This window comes from Bubalus bubalis, chromosome 16 (assembly GCF_019923935.1).
Source record: "Bubalus bubalis isolate 160015118507 breed Murrah chromosome 16, NDDB_SH_1, whole genome shotgun sequence".
Lineage (NCBI taxonomy): Eukaryota > Metazoa > Chordata > Mammalia > Artiodactyla > Bovidae > Bubalus > Bubalus bubalis.
This window is the reverse complement of record NC_059172.1, coordinates 56,848,196-56,864,171: the sequence shown is the minus strand read 5'-3', so window position 1 is coordinate 56,864,171 and position 15,976 is coordinate 56,848,196. Positions and strand designations below refer to the sequence as shown.

General features: G+C 49.7%; 1 protein-coding gene across 2 annotated transcripts in view; it reads right to left on the bottom strand.

Moving 5' to 3' along the window:
- Nucleotides 1-584: 584 nt before the first annotated feature.
- The window catches only part of TMPRSS13 (transmembrane serine protease 13), a 32,743-nt gene continuing 17,351 nt past the window's right edge, over nucleotides 585-15,976 (bottom strand). For both annotated transcript variants that reach the window (XM_006044715.4, XM_006044716.4), the window contains 8 exons: nucleotides 14,435-14,527; nucleotides 13,460-13,503; nucleotides 12,251-12,413; nucleotides 10,854-11,026; nucleotides 5,482-5,580; nucleotides 3,068-3,210; nucleotides 2,764-2,916; nucleotides 585-2,064 (listed from right to left, as the gene is read on the bottom strand). In XM_006044715.4, coding sequence (XP_006044777.1) covers nucleotides 2,038-2,064; nucleotides 2,764-2,916; nucleotides 3,068-3,210; nucleotides 5,482-5,580; nucleotides 10,854-11,026; nucleotides 12,251-12,413; nucleotides 13,460-13,503; nucleotides 14,435-14,527 — 895 coding nt within the window. In that variant the 3' untranslated portion in view covers nucleotides 585-2,037. The remainder of the gene's footprint in view (nucleotides 2,065-2,763; nucleotides 2,917-3,067; nucleotides 3,211-5,481; nucleotides 5,581-10,853; nucleotides 11,027-12,250; nucleotides 12,414-13,459; nucleotides 13,504-14,434; nucleotides 14,528-15,976) is intronic.

The window sequence follows — 15,976 nt, the reverse complement described above, 5'->3', positions numbered from 1 at the left end:
TATGGAGTAAGAAGGACTAGATCTTTTAGAAGAGGCCAACGGAACCACCCATCCACTTCTCTTGGAAACAGTTGAGTAAGCATTGGGGCTTCTTCGTAAACACGCCTTTTGCTGAGCTGGCAGAGTCAGAGGCAGAGAAAGAGGAAGGAGGCAAAAAGGACTGCTGGACTGCTCTTCCCCCACCCATCTGCTTGGTGAAGACTCATGTACTCTTTATGATTCATTTCAAACCTCACCTCCTCTGGGAAGCCTTCCCTGACCTCTCTAGGTGAGGCTGCCCGCTGTGCTCCAGGCACAGTGTCCACACTGAATCACAGCTTCCATCACACTGGGTCATGCCCTTGAGTTCCTGAGGACCGCTGTTGTTTTTGTACCTCCTGGGCCTGGTACAAGTTCCTGGTACAGGGCAGGCACCAGTATGGTGGGTAAATGAATAAATAAATGAATCATGATTAAATGAGCAGAACCCAAAGCTGAGGAACCAAAACTAAGAACCAAACTGAGGATGCCTGAGCATCTGGGTAGACAGCCTCAGTTTTCTACTCACGGTACCACTGAAACATCCAATGATAAATTTTTCAGGTCACATAATTTTTATTGTTGAAGATCTGCTGGGGTGCTGTGGACATGAACATGCTGTTCCCAGCCCCAGCCTTGATAACACATCACCAGCTCCCTCAGAACCTTCCGAGCCATGCTACCCAATCCCAGCTGCTCTTCTAGAACAGTCTATTCCCCAAGCAGCCACCTTCCTGAGCTGGGCTGGGCTGATCTGCTTGGACCCCACTTCTGGGAGTCGGAGCACCACCAGATAGGCCCAAGGGAGACAGGAGACAGCGGGAGGACCAAGTGCCCCAGAGAAAAGGATGCAGAAGATCCGGGACTTCAGCTGACTCAGAGGCCAAACTCACTGATGCCCAGCCGGAGCGGCAACTCATATTCTTCAGAAAAGCAGTTTGGAGGCAGCCTGGGGACAGAGTCAGCTTTCTCTCTGAGGCAGTTTTCATGGCAACACTGTGTCCCTGAGAAGGTGAAAGATGAGGAAAGCTGAGAAGAAATTCCAAAGTTCCAGGACATCCCTGTGTACCAGAGATGCCGGTCCGCCTGGATTGTCCCAGGCTCTGGGGCCAACAGAGAAGCAGCATCGGTTCCTTCGGATACAGCCCTCGGATACAGCAGCACTGTGGCCGTCTTGGTGATGGATTTGCTTCCCTGAGTATCTCAAAAGGCCCCTTCATCTGGCCCCTTGAGGCCAAGAGCATTCCACAGGATGCCAGGGGGACACAGCTGCGAGGAGTCCCTCAGAGTTCTTGGGGCGATTGAGTGGCTAGCTCTCTTGGCTCCTGGAATTTTGGGAGAACCTTTAAATAATACATTTATTTCTGTTACTTGAATATAAAAATGAAGTGAAGTTTGCCTCCAACAGCCTGTGACCGAATGAAGACAGTAAGCCCTGTCCTGAGTGGTCAGCGTGCACAGCCACTGCGCGGCCCCTCTCCGCATCCAGCGCGATGGCTGAGAAGGGGCGGGATGGGCCGAAGGTCAACAGGAATATCTTCCCACTAGAGGCGGTCCAGGCACTCCGTGAAATCTGATACTGTCCCCTGCTAGCGGTGATGGCTGGGTCACAGGGGGCTGCCTGTTCTGGACTAGTCTCCAGTGAGGGTGGGGAAACAAGAATTCCTGACATGGCCTTCCAGACCATCCTTGGGCTCCGCCTCCTCCATCCGTGATGGACACTTCCGTGTCGGGGAACCCCTCCTGGGGCCCAAACGGCTGTCTTCAGGTGATTTCCAGCCGGGGGTTTGGGAAGAGCTGACAGCTCTCCTGATTTCTGAGGACCGTGGGAGAGCAGTGACACACACATGTAAACACACACATGCACACACACGTGTGTATTCACAGAGGCAGCAGACAGTGGAGGTGGCAGTAACGATGGTGTCTGGTGGCCTTTAGCCCAGAGGAGGTTGCAAATGGCTCCGTCCCTTTGGCCAGAGTCTTCACGGAGGACTCTGTGAGATGGCGCAGGACAGCTGCTTACGATTTCCGGAAGCGCATCTCCCTCTGAGGACGAAAAGAGAGAACAGAGTGAACCTGGGCTGGGTGTGCACAGGTTGGGATGCGGGCTCAGAGCCTAAAATTCAGCCCAGCTGCCACCGGGCACTGTCCCTCAGAGAAGAGGGGCAGCCAAGGGGACAAGATGGAAGCGGTTTCTGAGAGACCCGCCACCCTGGATTTGCAGAGCAGCTTTCCCCACCCCTACCCGAGTTCTCTCTGCCTGGGTGGAGAAGGGAAGGGCCGGGACAGCTACAGGAAGGATGGGGGTCCAGGGGAGGCAGGGGCTGGACTGGGTCAGCAGAGGTGGTGGGGTAGACCTCCCCTTCCCACTGCCCAGTTTCCTGGGAGACCAACCTCCTGCCAAGGAGGGGAGGCCTCCCCAACTCCATGTGTGAATTCACAACTGGCCATTGCTGGGGAGAGGAGAGGGATCCTGGGGCCCGGCCCCCAGCCTGGTCCCCACCCCTTTCCAACCCTCTGAGCTCTGTTTTGCAGGAGGAAAAGGAGGGGAAGAAGTCCAGGCAGCTGGGGTTGGCCAACATTTGACACCTGTCCTGTCCTGTCCTGGCAACTTCTGAACACACCCAACAGCAGAGGGGTGCGGAGACCTGGCCAAGACCCTGGGGAAAGGCCAGGCCTGCTTCCAGGCACCCCACTTTGGGGGATCCCCGCCTGCTGGGAACACGCCTCCAGCAGGGCTCTCACCTCCATCTTGCTGTATATCCAGGGGAGCACTTCCGTCACCTTGGTGTACACGCCAGGTTTGTTCCTCTGACCGCAGCCCGTGCCCCAGCTGGTGACTCCTGCCAGGTACCAGCGGCCGTTCTGCTCGCAGACCAGAGGACCCCCGCTGTCTCCCTGCGAGGGAGCACGCCCATCAGCAGGGTGGGAAAGGTGGCCCTTGAGCAGGAAACAGTGGGCCCCCGACTCTCCCTCCGACTACAGCACCCCAACATTCCTCCCTTCCCTCTGGGTCCCAGGACTGAGCCCCACGCAGAAGCAAGCCCACCTGGCAGGAGTCTCTGCCTCCTCGCAGGTCCCCCGCACACATCATCCTCGGGGTAAGGTAGCTGTCGTAGACCAAGTAGTCATTGCACTTCTTGAAATCAATGAGGTTGACCTGCACCTCCCGGAGAAAAGGAGAAGTCCTCTCTTCAGCGCGGTGGGGTGGAGGAGAGAGAGGGTGGGAAGGGAGTGAGACTCCGGGCGGCTTTGAGGCCTTCCAGCTGCCCACTCCAGGCCCCAGACTGGCAACCTCCCAGGCATGGAGGGCACCATGCCCATGGTGGGTCACCGAGGACACAGAGGAGGTTACACCACCAGCCTCACACCAGACACAAATCACTACACAGAACAGAGACACGCATGCAGAGACAAACCCACAAGGCTGTCTGACACGCACACAATGCTTTTCTGCATTCAAAACAGAAAAGATAGAAGGGAAAACCCGAAAGAACTTTTCAGTCAACACAATAGATCACTTCATTTGCTTTTGGTAATGATGTGCTTTAAGGAGAGCAGGTGTGATGAACCCACTTACAGAAGGAGAAATTTAGGGCTGAAGAAGGACTTGCCCACAGTCACAGGTGGCACTAGTGGTAAAGAACCCACCTGACCATGCAGGAGGCATAAGAGACGCAGGTTTGATCCCTGGGTTGGGAAGATCCCCTGGAGGAGTGCGTGGCTACCCACTCCAGTATCCTTGCCTAGAGAATCCCATGGACAGAGGAGCCTGGTGGGCTACAGTCCATAGGGTTGCAGAGAGTCAGACACGACTGAAGCGACTGAGCAGGCACGCACAGTCACCCTGCTAGTCAGTTAGAGAGCTAAGGTCAGAACAAGGCTGCTCCCAGCCAGTCACTCAATCCCATGAGCAAGGTCTTGACACCTGCCAGTCTCATGAGTCTCATGGCAAGGCCAGCTGACTGCTGTGCTTTCCTGCCCAGGATCCACAGTCCGACAGAACTGACACCAGACAAGGCCGCCCAGTCATCACGATGAAGTGAGGGAAGACCAAACCACTTTCTAACCTTGTTTCAGCCCAGACGAAAACAAGGCAGGTCATATCGCAAAAGGACCAAAGGGCCCCCTCTTCCAGCCAGAATGAGCGGCTGCTGCTTCTTCATTTCTTCACCAACTATAGCTTTAGGCTCAGTCTATGGACTCTTTCTAGATGAAGTTAGTAAGATATCTGTGGAGTGCTCTCCCAAGATCACAGGTGAGAGGCTTTGCACCAAGGCCACAGACATAGAGCCCAGAACCAAGGCCACCTCCAAAACTGATTAAGTCCCATTGTAACCATTGCCAAAAGCCCCCCTGATCATCACCAGCAGGCTTCCGGACCCCAAATTAGGCAAAAATGCCCAGCCCGGTGCTCACCCTATAGCACACTTGCATGCATGCTACCACTTCAGTCATGCCCAACTCTTTGCAACCCTATGGACTATAGCCCACCAGGCTCCTCTGTCCATGCAAGAATTCCCAGCAAGAATACTGGAGTGGGTTGCCGTGCCCTCCTCCAGGGGATGTTCCCAACCCAGGGATTGAACCTGTGTGTGCTGCATTGCCAGAAGACTCTTTACCACTGAACCACCAGGGAAACCTGGCTTTGATGTATATGTAGGTGTATATATACACACATTCATATCCAGGCCCATGAATCTATATACCCAAATCCTCATCTAGGTAGACCCTCATCTCAATACCCCTACAGATCACCACATATACAGAAGCACATGTATAGTTTTTCTGATAAGCAACCTGAGGTGACCTCTAAAAATGGTTCACTATTCACTTGATCCAGAAGATGCCACAAAATTGTGCAAACCGAGAGGTTCAAATCTTCATGTTCACTCTAAGAACACTAACAAAACTGCCCAGGCCATTAAGGGTATGCATATCTGAAAAGCCACCAAGTATCTGAAGGGTGTCACTTTGAAGAAGCAGTGTGTTCCATTCCGTTGTCACAATAATGGAGCTGATACGTGTGCTCAGGTCAAACAGTGGGGCTGGAAAAGATCAGTCGGCCAAGAAGAGTGCTGAGTTTTTACAGCACGTGCTCAAAAATACAGAGAGTAATGATGAACTTAAGGGCTTAGATACAGATTCTCTGGTCATTGAGCACACCCAAGTGAGCAAAGCCCTCAAGATGGAGCACAGGACTTACAGAGCTCATGGTCGAATCAACCCATACATGCGCTCTCCCTGCCACGTGGAGATGATCCTTACTAAAAAAGCGCAGATTTTCCTAAACCAGAAGAGGAGGTTGCACAGAAGAAAAAGATACCCCAGAAGATACTGAAGAAACAAAAATGGCCTGAAAATAAATGCCACAAAAAAATACAAGTAAAAGAAAAAAGAAAAGAAACACATGTATACAGTCAAACATACACACACACACAGAGTCTAGCATCTGCCTCTCACCATCTGTCTCCTTGGTCTTGCCAAAGCCTGTGATCCAGCAGATCTCATTGAGGCCGAAGGTCTGTCCGTGCATGGGGAGGCAGGCAGGGTGGACATGAGCTGCGACAAGACCTCAAGACATCAGTGAAGGGAAGAGGCTGGAGGTTTTGGAGGGGTGTGAGGAGGGACAGGAGTACCAACATCCTAGGACATTCTCCTTCCCCCTAGAGTGCTCCTGAATCTTTCAAGGCCTTCAATTGACCAGGCAAGAAATTCAATCACTTTATCTTGACCCTCCAGTCATCAGAATACTCTCAGAGTACCCCAGACATTCTGATTTTTCAGTGGTGCCATGTGGACATATGCATGTGCCTTGGAGCTTCCCTGTGCCAAGCTGATACTGGGTGGCTGAGGGTGTCTCCACTCCAAGAGTGGCTGTCCTCACTGAGTATCTTCCACACCTGTCCCCCAGAGCAAGGAGCAGTGCCGGCTAAATGCCTGGTATTATTGCCATGATGTCTCAGTGGTGGGTCCTGCTTGGTCTGGAGAGGGCACCCCTGGTTGGCCAGGGCCCGAGGCTCTCCCTCCAGGGTGAGACAACCTCACCAAGTGCGAAGAGCAAATCCCTAGAGGCACAGCCCACTAAACTGCTGCTCATTCGCTCCCACACTCAGAATCGTATAGAAGGTGCTATTGTGCATCAGTTCATAAGTTCCCTATGAGGACTAATGTTCCCCTGTGGACTAGAGAACTGACCAGTTTGCAAGTGGAAAAGAGTTAATAGAAAGGATATTTGCTGTTGTTGTTTAGTTGCTTAGTCTGACTCTTTTGCGACCATGTGGACTGTAGCCCGCCAGGGTCCTCTGTCCAAGTGATTTCCCAAACAAGAATACTGGAGTGGGTTGCCATTTCCTTCTCTAGGGGATTTTCCCGACCCAGGGATCAAACCTAAGTCCCCTGCATTACAGGCAGATTCTTTACCCCTGAGCCACTGGGGAAGCCCTAGAGAGGATATTCGCAGTGTTATGTGTGCTGCAGCTTCCTGTACCTAGAATTGTGCCTGATACATATAAAGTGCTCCTAGGAAGAAAGGAAGAGAAGGAGGGAAGAAGGAAGGGAGGGAGGGGGGTAGAGAGGGAGGGAGGGGGGATAAATGTAAAATTTTTTTCCTATAAACTGGGAGTCTAACACATTTATCTGCTAGAGTGTAGACAAAAAGTAAATGAAGGCATGACACCAATTACTAACCAAAACCATGAAATATGACTTAAAATAGTCTATGCCTCTGAAAGCATTCCCCCTCAGATCAGGAACAAGACAAGGGTGTCCACTTTCCCCACTATTATTCAACATAGTTCTGGAAGTCCTAGCTATAGCAATCAGAGAAGGAAAAGAAATAAAAGGAACCCAGATCAAAAATAAAAAGTAAATCTCTCACTGTTTGCAGATGACATGATACTGTACATAGAAAACTCTAAAGATAGTATCAGAAAATTACTAGAGCTAATCAGTGAATTTAGCAAAGTTGCAGGATACAAAATCAATACACAGAAATCACTTGCATTTCTGTATACTAACAATGAAAAATCAGAAAGAGAAATTAATGAGTCCGCCCCATTCACCATTGCAACAAAGAGAATTAAATATCTAGGAATAAACTTACCTAAGAAGATGAAAGAACTGTACACATAAAATTACAAGACACTAATGAAAGAAATCAAAGATGACATAAACAGATGGAGAGATATACCATGTTCCTGGGTAGGAAGAATCAATATTGTGAAAATGACTATACTACCAAATGCAATCTACAGATTCAATGCAATCCCTATCAAATTACCAATGATATTTTTCACAGAACTAGAAAAAAAAATTCACAATTCAAATGGAAACACAAAAGACCCTGAATAGCCAAGGCAGTCTTGAGAAAGAAGAGAAAGAAAGAAGAATGGAGCTGGAGGAATCAAACTTCCTGACTTCAGATTATACTACAAAGCTACAGTCATCAAGACAGTATGGAACTGGCACAAAAACAGAAATATAGACCAATGGAACAAGATAGGAAGCCCATAAATAAACCCATGCACCTATGGGAACCTTATTTTTTATAAAGGAGGCAAGAATATACAATGGGGCAAAGACAGCCTCTTCAATAAATGGTGCTGGGAAAACTGGACAGCTACATGTAAAAGAATGAAATTAGAACACTTCCTAATACCATATACAAAAATAAATTCAAAGTGGATTAAAGACCTAAATGTAAGACCAGAAACTATAAAACTCTTAAAGGAAAACATAGGCAGAGCACTCAATGACATAAATCAAAGCAAGATCCTCTATGACCCACCTCCTAGAGTAATAAAAACAAAAATAAACAAGTGGGACCTGATTAACTTAAAAGCTTTTGCACAGCAAAGGAAACTATAAGCAAGGTGAAAAGACAACCCTCAGAATGGGAGAAAATAATAGCAAATGAAACAACTGACAAAGGGTTAATTTCCAAAATATACAAGCAGCTCATACAACTAAACGCCAGAAAAACAAAGTGGGAAAAAAACCTAAACAGACATTTCTCCAAAGAAAAAATACAGATGGGTAACAAACACAGGAAAAGATGCTCAACATCACTCATTATTAGAGAAATGCAAATCAAAACTGCAATGAGATACCACCTCACACTGGTCAGAATGGCCATCATCAAAAAGTCTACAAATAGTAAATGCTGGAGAGGGTGTGGAGAAAAGGGAATGCTCTTGCACTGTTGGTGGGAATGTAAATTGATACAGCCACTATGGAAGACAGTATGGAGATTCCTTAAAAAACTAGGAATAAAACCACCATATGAGCCAACAATTCCACTCCTAGACATATACCCTGAGGAAACCAAAATTGAAAAAGACACATGTATCCCATTGTTCATTGCAGCACTATTTACAATAGCTAGAACATGGAAGCAGCCTAGATGACCATCAACAGATGAATGGATAAAGAAGTTGTGGTACATATACACAATAGAATATTACTCAGCCATAAAAAGGAATGCCTTTGAGTCAGTTCTGATGAGGTGGATGAACCTAGAACCTATTATACAGAGTGAAGTGAGTCAGAAAGAGAAAGAGAAATATCGTGTTCTAACACATATATACGGAATCTAGAAAAATGGTACTCAAGAATTTACTTACAGGGCAGCAATGGAGAAACAGACATAGAGAATAGACTTATGGACATGGGGAGAGGGAAGGAGAGGGTGAGATGCATGGAGAGAGTAACATGGAAACTTACTACCATATATAAAATAGATAGCCAACAGGGATTTGCTGTATGGCTCGGGAAACTCAAACAGGGGCTCTGTAACAACCTAGAGGGGTGGGATGGGGAGGGAGATGGAAGGGAAGTGCAAAAGAAAGGGGATATATGTATACCTATAGCTGATTCACGTTGAGGTTTGACAGAAAACAACAAAATTCTGTAAAGCAATTATCCTTCAATAAAAAAATAAATTAATTAAAAAAATAAACAAGAACCTACTGTATTGCAAAAAAAAATTAGTCTATACCTATTTTTGAAACATACAGCCTTAAAAACATGTAACACTAGTATATATCTACTTGAGTTTTTTAAGGGGTAATTAAATTTATTAGTGAATTTTCACAAGCTTTCTCAGCTAGTACAGTGACTTCAAAGTGCTCAGCCTACCAGGCAGTTTAAGAAAATCTGCTCTGATTTCTAAACCAAAAATCAGGGCACATGGTCTGACCACAGGACTTCATAAACCCTGTTGCTGCCTCTGCTGCTGCTGCTGCTGCTAAGTTGCTTCAGTCGTGTCCCACTCTGTGCGACCCCATGGACTGCAGCCTACCAGGCTCCTCGGTCCATGGGATTTTCCAGGCAAGAGTACTGGGGTGGGGTGCCATTGCCTTCTCCGACATAAACCCTAGCTGTGATTTATGATGCTACAAAGATGCTTCTTGACCAGAAGTGGGGAGCAGGGAGGGGTGGCTATCAGAGTCTAGGGAGGGACTGCTGTAGTCTGAAAAGCACATGTAATGCTATAATAACTTAAATTTCATTTTACAAGTTATTTAATTGGATTTGGAATATCAGATAATATTAATAGGGGTTTGGGTTGATGGCAAGCGAGGTCCGGACGGCTATCCAAATGGAGTCTGTGTTTGACAAGGTTGGGAAGGCCTATTTTGGTCCTGCAGAATGCCTACCCCCTTTTTTGTGTGCATAAGGGGCAAGGCACGGGCAGTAGGGCACCCCTCCGCTCACAGAGAGGGCTCGCAGTGTGGGCGTGGCCGGAGGTGGGCGTGGCTCTGGGTTGGCCCCACCCAACCGAATCTTGCGTTGGGGATTGGACTCCTCCTCCCCACACCACTCTGATGAGCTAACTGCTCTGACTCAGGACCAACCCCGCCTCCGCAATTAATGTGCCAGGAAAGGCCAGCTCACAGGCCCAGAGCGCCAGAAAGGCTGGACTAACCAGGAAGCCCTCCAAGGCTTCTGAAAGTCTGTCTAGCCTGCCAAGACTGATTAGGTGCTCACATCTGTGCAATCGTGCCCCTCTCCCCCGGTGGCCCCTGACATCACATCACTAGCTTCTAAGCGGCTGTTTGTGCGTGCCATCAGTCTTGTTCTCTTTGCTGGGGAGCTGCAGAGCCGTTAGGTAGTAGATACACTGTATTTGATACGTGAACAAATGGGCGGATGAAGTAATGAATGAAAACTGATCTCCTCCTGAGAATTTCGGTAGCATTTCCTTTCTGTAGCCCCATTTAGTTCTCAAGGTCTCAGCTCCAACCTTGCAGCAGTTGGCTGTTTGGTTGCATAGGTATGTTGCTTGTGTTCGCAACTTCGGTGTTGGCAATTTGCCAGTACAGAGCATCGTGGGAAGAACGTTGCCTGCGAGGCAGACCCACCTGGACCCAGTCCTGAAGCTGCTCCTTATTACTTCATGGCCTCAGGGAATTATCTTTCTCTAAAGGTCTTCTCCTCAAAGGGAAAATGAAGCTAATAATAGTACCTGCTTCACAGGATCTGGTAGTGAAGACTATATGAAATTGTAGATGTAAAACACTTGCCAAGGTGTCTGGCCTCTGTCAGGTGCTGGCTGTACCAGTGAAACAATTCGATTTGTTTATCTTAATGAAGCCCAGAACCTAAACCCTGGCTCTGTCACCAACTTGCAATAGAAGAGGAGTCACTGGGGCAAGTTTATTTCCAATCTCCGGGTCTCAGTTCCCCCAATTATAAGATAGAGTTCCACCGAATGATCTCGAAGACTGACATCTGCCATGCTGAAGCTCTGGACCCTGGGATGGGTTTGTGGATGCTACTAAGTGCAAAGGTTCGGCGCCGAGGGGTGCTGGCTGAGCAGGGGGCTCACTCACCGGACAGGGTCAGGGGCTTGGAGAGCCGCATGAGGGCGATGTCATAGTCGTCCTGGTCATCTGAATAGTTGCTGTTGATGATGATCTGGGCGATGGAGGCTGACTCAGGCAGGTGGTGCAGGTCGTTGGTGCCCACGTACACCTTCCAGCCCTCCAGGATCTTCTCCCGAGTACTGCCAAAGCCAGAGAGAGCATGGGCCAGTTACCATCTGGCAGAGGTCTTGGCAACATCTGCTGCACACAAGGAGCTTCAACCAGAGCACCAGCTTGGAGGCAGGAGGATGGATGAAATGACCTCTGGAGGGGGCACTCTATCTTAGCCCAGGGGTTTAGAACAATCCTCTACTTTCAAAAAGCTGCTCTGAACTGGTGGTTCTGTATCTTACAATAGAAAATGAGGGCTTCCTTGGTGGCTCAGTGGTAAAGCCACCAATGCAGGAGACACAGGTTCAATCCCTGGTCCGGGAAGATCCCACATGCTGAGGAACAATTAAGCCCATGTGCCATATCTGTTGAGCCTGTGCTTTAGAGCCTGGGAACCACAACTCCACGCACCACAATTATTGAAGCCCCAACATTGCTCCTCAACAAGAGAAGCCACCTCAATGAGAAGCCCATGCATCACAACTAGAGAGTAGCCCCGACTTGTGGAAACTAGAGAAAGCCCACATGCAGCAATGAAGACCCAGCAGAGCCATAAATGAATAAATAGATAAAATTTTAAAAATAGAAAATGGGAGGAGATGAGTAAGACTTCTGGGACCACTGGCCCCACTGTCTCCTCTGGATGCCACCAAGGATCCAATGAAGTGGACGGGACACATCTCAGTGGTAGTATTCTCAGCAGAAATGGGGCTTTCGACAGGACAAAGTGACCCACTAAAGACTCACTGCTGGGGAAGCCGGTGCCCTTGAGGCCTCATCTCCCAGCCCTTTCCTGTCCACCAACTCGAAGGACAAGCCTGGCTAGTGACTGTTGAAAGCTGACTGCACTGCCCTGCCCACAGCCCCAGTCCCTCAGTTCCTGGGACAGCATTCCCGATGTCTCCAGCTCCTCTCCTGTAACGTCCAGGTTATGAAAGCAGCCACAAGCCCCAAACCTCTTTATTTCACCCTGTTCTTTAGGGCAGGCTCCCAATTCCTCCCGTCTACCTTCCCCTCTCTCTCCCCTGAAGCCAGCAATGGTATCTTCTCACTCTGCACTGGCTTAGGATAAGTAACCCCAACTCACACTCCCAGGACCGAATCATGGTCCTCACCACACATGTGCCTCCCAGTCCTCGGGGCCAGGCTTACAACCAAAGTCCTCCTCCACAGAGAGAAGTCAGTCTGCCCTCAGCCCTTCCTGGTGTCCAGACCCTCAGCGGCGTCGCATCACGGCGCCTTCGGGCACTTACATAAAGAAACAGTGGGCGGCAGTGAGAATCCACTGGGCATCGATCAGCGTGCCCCCACAAATGTGGGTACGGGAGAACTGCAGGCTAACTTGCCATGGCCACTTGCTTTCTGGGGCCAGCGCCCCTCCCACGATCCGCCCGGTCATGGCCCTCAGTCCACAGTCTGGAGAGAAGCAGAAGAGATGAACTATGAAGTCTGCTTTTCTTAGAGCTGCTATCATGCTCCTAGGCCTAGAGAAGCTCACGCATGAGGGCACCACCCACCCACGGAGGCCGCTTTGCCCACTTAATCTGATTCGGCACAGCTATTTCCCGCCAACACAGAGCTCCCACATGGTAGGTTGGCTTTCGGGATCATCCAGTAGAAAGTCTGATCCTAGGAAATCCTCTTTCCTCCCACTCATTTATTGTTCCAATAATTCAACAAATGCTTCCTAAGTACCCCCTGCTTTGGGTGATGTGCCAGGCGTTAGGGTCACAATGGTGAACCTGAGGGCTGCTGTCAAGAGCTTTGGAAAGCAGACCAAGTCTAACACAACCCTGAATTGATGAGCAATGTGATTTGGATCATTTCAGAATGAAGGAGAAAAGTCCTTCCCATGATGCACAAGTAGTTGGTGCTCACGTGGTTTCTCAGGGGATCATTTAGTGCTGTTGGGGGCCCTGTGCCCCAGGGGAACATTTCCAAACATGTTCCAGAGTGAGTCATCCCCTGAAATCATGCACAGAGTTTCCTTTCTCCTTTGAAGGAGGTGAGAGTGTAGAGCCAGCGGTGGTCTGAGGGGACTCTGTCCATAGCACTGTGCCCACTTGCTCAGGGGGGCACCCCACTGGTCATCATGAGAACACAGCACCTCGTGGACTGGTTAACGGTTTGGGCCCTGTGGACAGACCCAAGATTCAATACCAGCTCTCCACCTACCATGAGCTCTGACATGCTCTCTCAATCCTCTGCCCCCTGCCCAGAATCCAGGACACTTGAATGGTGAGGTTGCTGGGCCGAGCAGAGTCAGAAGGAAATGCTGCCTTGAGAGTGTCTATCCAGATGACTTACAGGCACTCTGGCCCTGAAACAGGCCTGCTGCTCAAGTCCCTCTTCCTGGCTCTGATCCCCAGGGTTGACCCTCTTCCTAACAGGGACTACATCCCTCTGTCCCCTGACTCCCACCCCACACAGGTCACAATCCAGGAGGAAGAGCATCTTCTTACGGGAACACTGTAGAGCGACATACTGCTGGGAAGGGCAATCAGACCTGCAGGAGGAGATACAAAAGTTGAGAAAAGGGCACATTAGCCACCGCCTCCAGGAAGCCTTCCATGATTGGCTCCTGCTAAGTTCTATCCTATCCCCTTTGCACAAGAAGATGGAGATTCTGACTTTTCTCCCTCCCAGTAGGACAGACCCTTCCCGTGCTTTCTCTAGAGACAGGGATGGCTTAGATCAAACCAGCCCCACCCTTCTCCCCACCTCCCAGTTTTTCTGTGGCAGGTTGCACATACGGGCTAGGTCATGTCTTCTGAACTCATGAGTTCACTGTCTCAGCATTTTCTGCAGCTAAACATGTGGCCCAACTCTCCTCTGACACTTGCTCAATGCTCTACCAGCAATGCAGCACGTGAACCACCCAGCACAAAGCAGGAATCCAGGAGGCAGCTCATTTGCCTTCCTTCCCTCCCCACGCCTTTTTCTCTCACAGCCTGGTTTCTTCTCTCCTCTCCCCAGGGTAAACACTGCTAGCTGGTGGAGCAACACCCCCCCAGCCCCCTCCACCCAGTGGCATCGGGACGAGAGCAGCTGCAGTGCAGAGTGACAGATGGCGAGGCCCGGGGGGGAGAGAGGGCGATGCTCCCCAGATGGGCCTCCCTGCCCCTGACTCCCTGCATCTGGCACTCCCCCTCCCCACTGCCACCCCAGTGATGCTTCTCCCTCTCCACCCCGAGCGCCCTCCCTGCAGTGGCTTTCAGTCCCAACATCAGGCTGATCAGTGGCCCCAAGGTTTATTTACTGTCTTTGGCAACCAGGTAAATTCTTTGGGCGCCCCTGACTTCGAGGTGCTCTGTGCACCAAGTTTTAATGACTTCCAAGTCAGGAGGCAGTTAGTGAACAAGAGCTGTTTCTGAGATGCTCTGGACATTCACGAAAGACTCCTGGAGGCAGCAGACAGCCATGCCCACCCCACGTACCTGTAGGTGCTCTGCTGGATGGTGGAGTTAAATTCGGAGACTGAGAAACTGCTGTCAACATTCCTATTGTCCACTTTGGTTGTCCAGTAAGCACTGCAAGGGAGGAGAGGGGAGATGAATGAACCACATTGAGAAAGCACCCACTCCTGGTCCCCGGGCCTGCATGAGAGTCCCAGCCTGCCCTGCTGCAGGGGCCAGAGGCAGTTAAAATCCAATGATCTCAGACCCCACCCACATATTCCACTACTCCCCCTACTAGCCTTATACTCTAGCCTAGTCGTTTTGAAAATATGGTCCCATCTCTGGGGACAATGTTAGCACTGCCTGAGAATTTGTTACAAATGCAAATCTGGGGGCCCTGTCTCAGACCTGCTGAATCAACAGTTCTGGTTCTCAGTTTTAATAGGCTCTCCAGGTGATCCCGCTGCACTCTGGAGTTTGAGAAACACGGACTGAGCCCTTTCCTATCCGGACTGTGATCCATGGACCCACAGCAGCAGCATCCCCACCCCACGCCCCACGCCCGCCCCCGACCTGCTGAGCCATGCTCTTCATTTTAATGATCTCCATGTTATGGGTTTGCACATTAAAGCCTTAGAACCATTTGGCTCCTTAGACCAGAGTGTGCCTAAGAACCACCCTGGGGTGTTGTTAAGGGTTTGAAATCCTAATTCCAGAGATTTTGATTTCAGGGTGTATTTTAACAAGCACCCCAGGTGATTCTGCTCTGCGTGATCCATGGACTGCTATCTGTGTGGCACTTTGGTGCGTTTCTAGGACATGGGACACCCGTACATGCAAGCTTCCCTTTGTGGGCGCCCTTCCTCCATTGCTCTGCTGACCTCCAAATGCAGTCAGGCACCCTCTCTGCTGTGTGTACATAATGCTTTCCACGTATTCTTTCCATTACACATCACACAGCGCTGTGATTATTGGTTAAAGCCTCTCTTGCCCACACCATACCAGAGATTGTCCAACAATAGGGATCTTGTCTGGGTGTCTGGCACATAATAAAAACTCAATGAATATTCTTTGCATAAATGACGCTATCTATGGAAGTCCAAGGGAAGTTCACATTTGCATAAGGTCACACAACTCAATGATAAACCATGTCTGTCATCTTCCAACTAGATCACCCAGGTCGTCTTTCACAGATGGGAACTCTGAGATGGGGGCAGAGAACTGGTTTTCAGTCCTAGCCCCCAAGCCCTAGTTTTCCAGCTGCTTCTTCTACAGAGAACCCACAGTGAGATCCTTAATAAACCGTTTCCCCAGAACTTCACACACATTAGTGAACCCCTCAAACTACTTGGTTTGAAACCCAGACCAAGAGGGAGTATGGAGGTGACTATGTGGCCAGAAATGGAGGGCTCCTTCAAGCTGGAAGGTCATGGTAAACCCCATTCCCTACTCCCCCTACTGGTACCAGCTTCCTGTTTCAGATCTTTAGAGCCAAAGATGCCAAGGACTTTACCTGGCCACATCTGCCCATCTCACTCTTCATTTGATGAGTCCTAGCTCAAGCTGCAGCTGCTCAGAGTC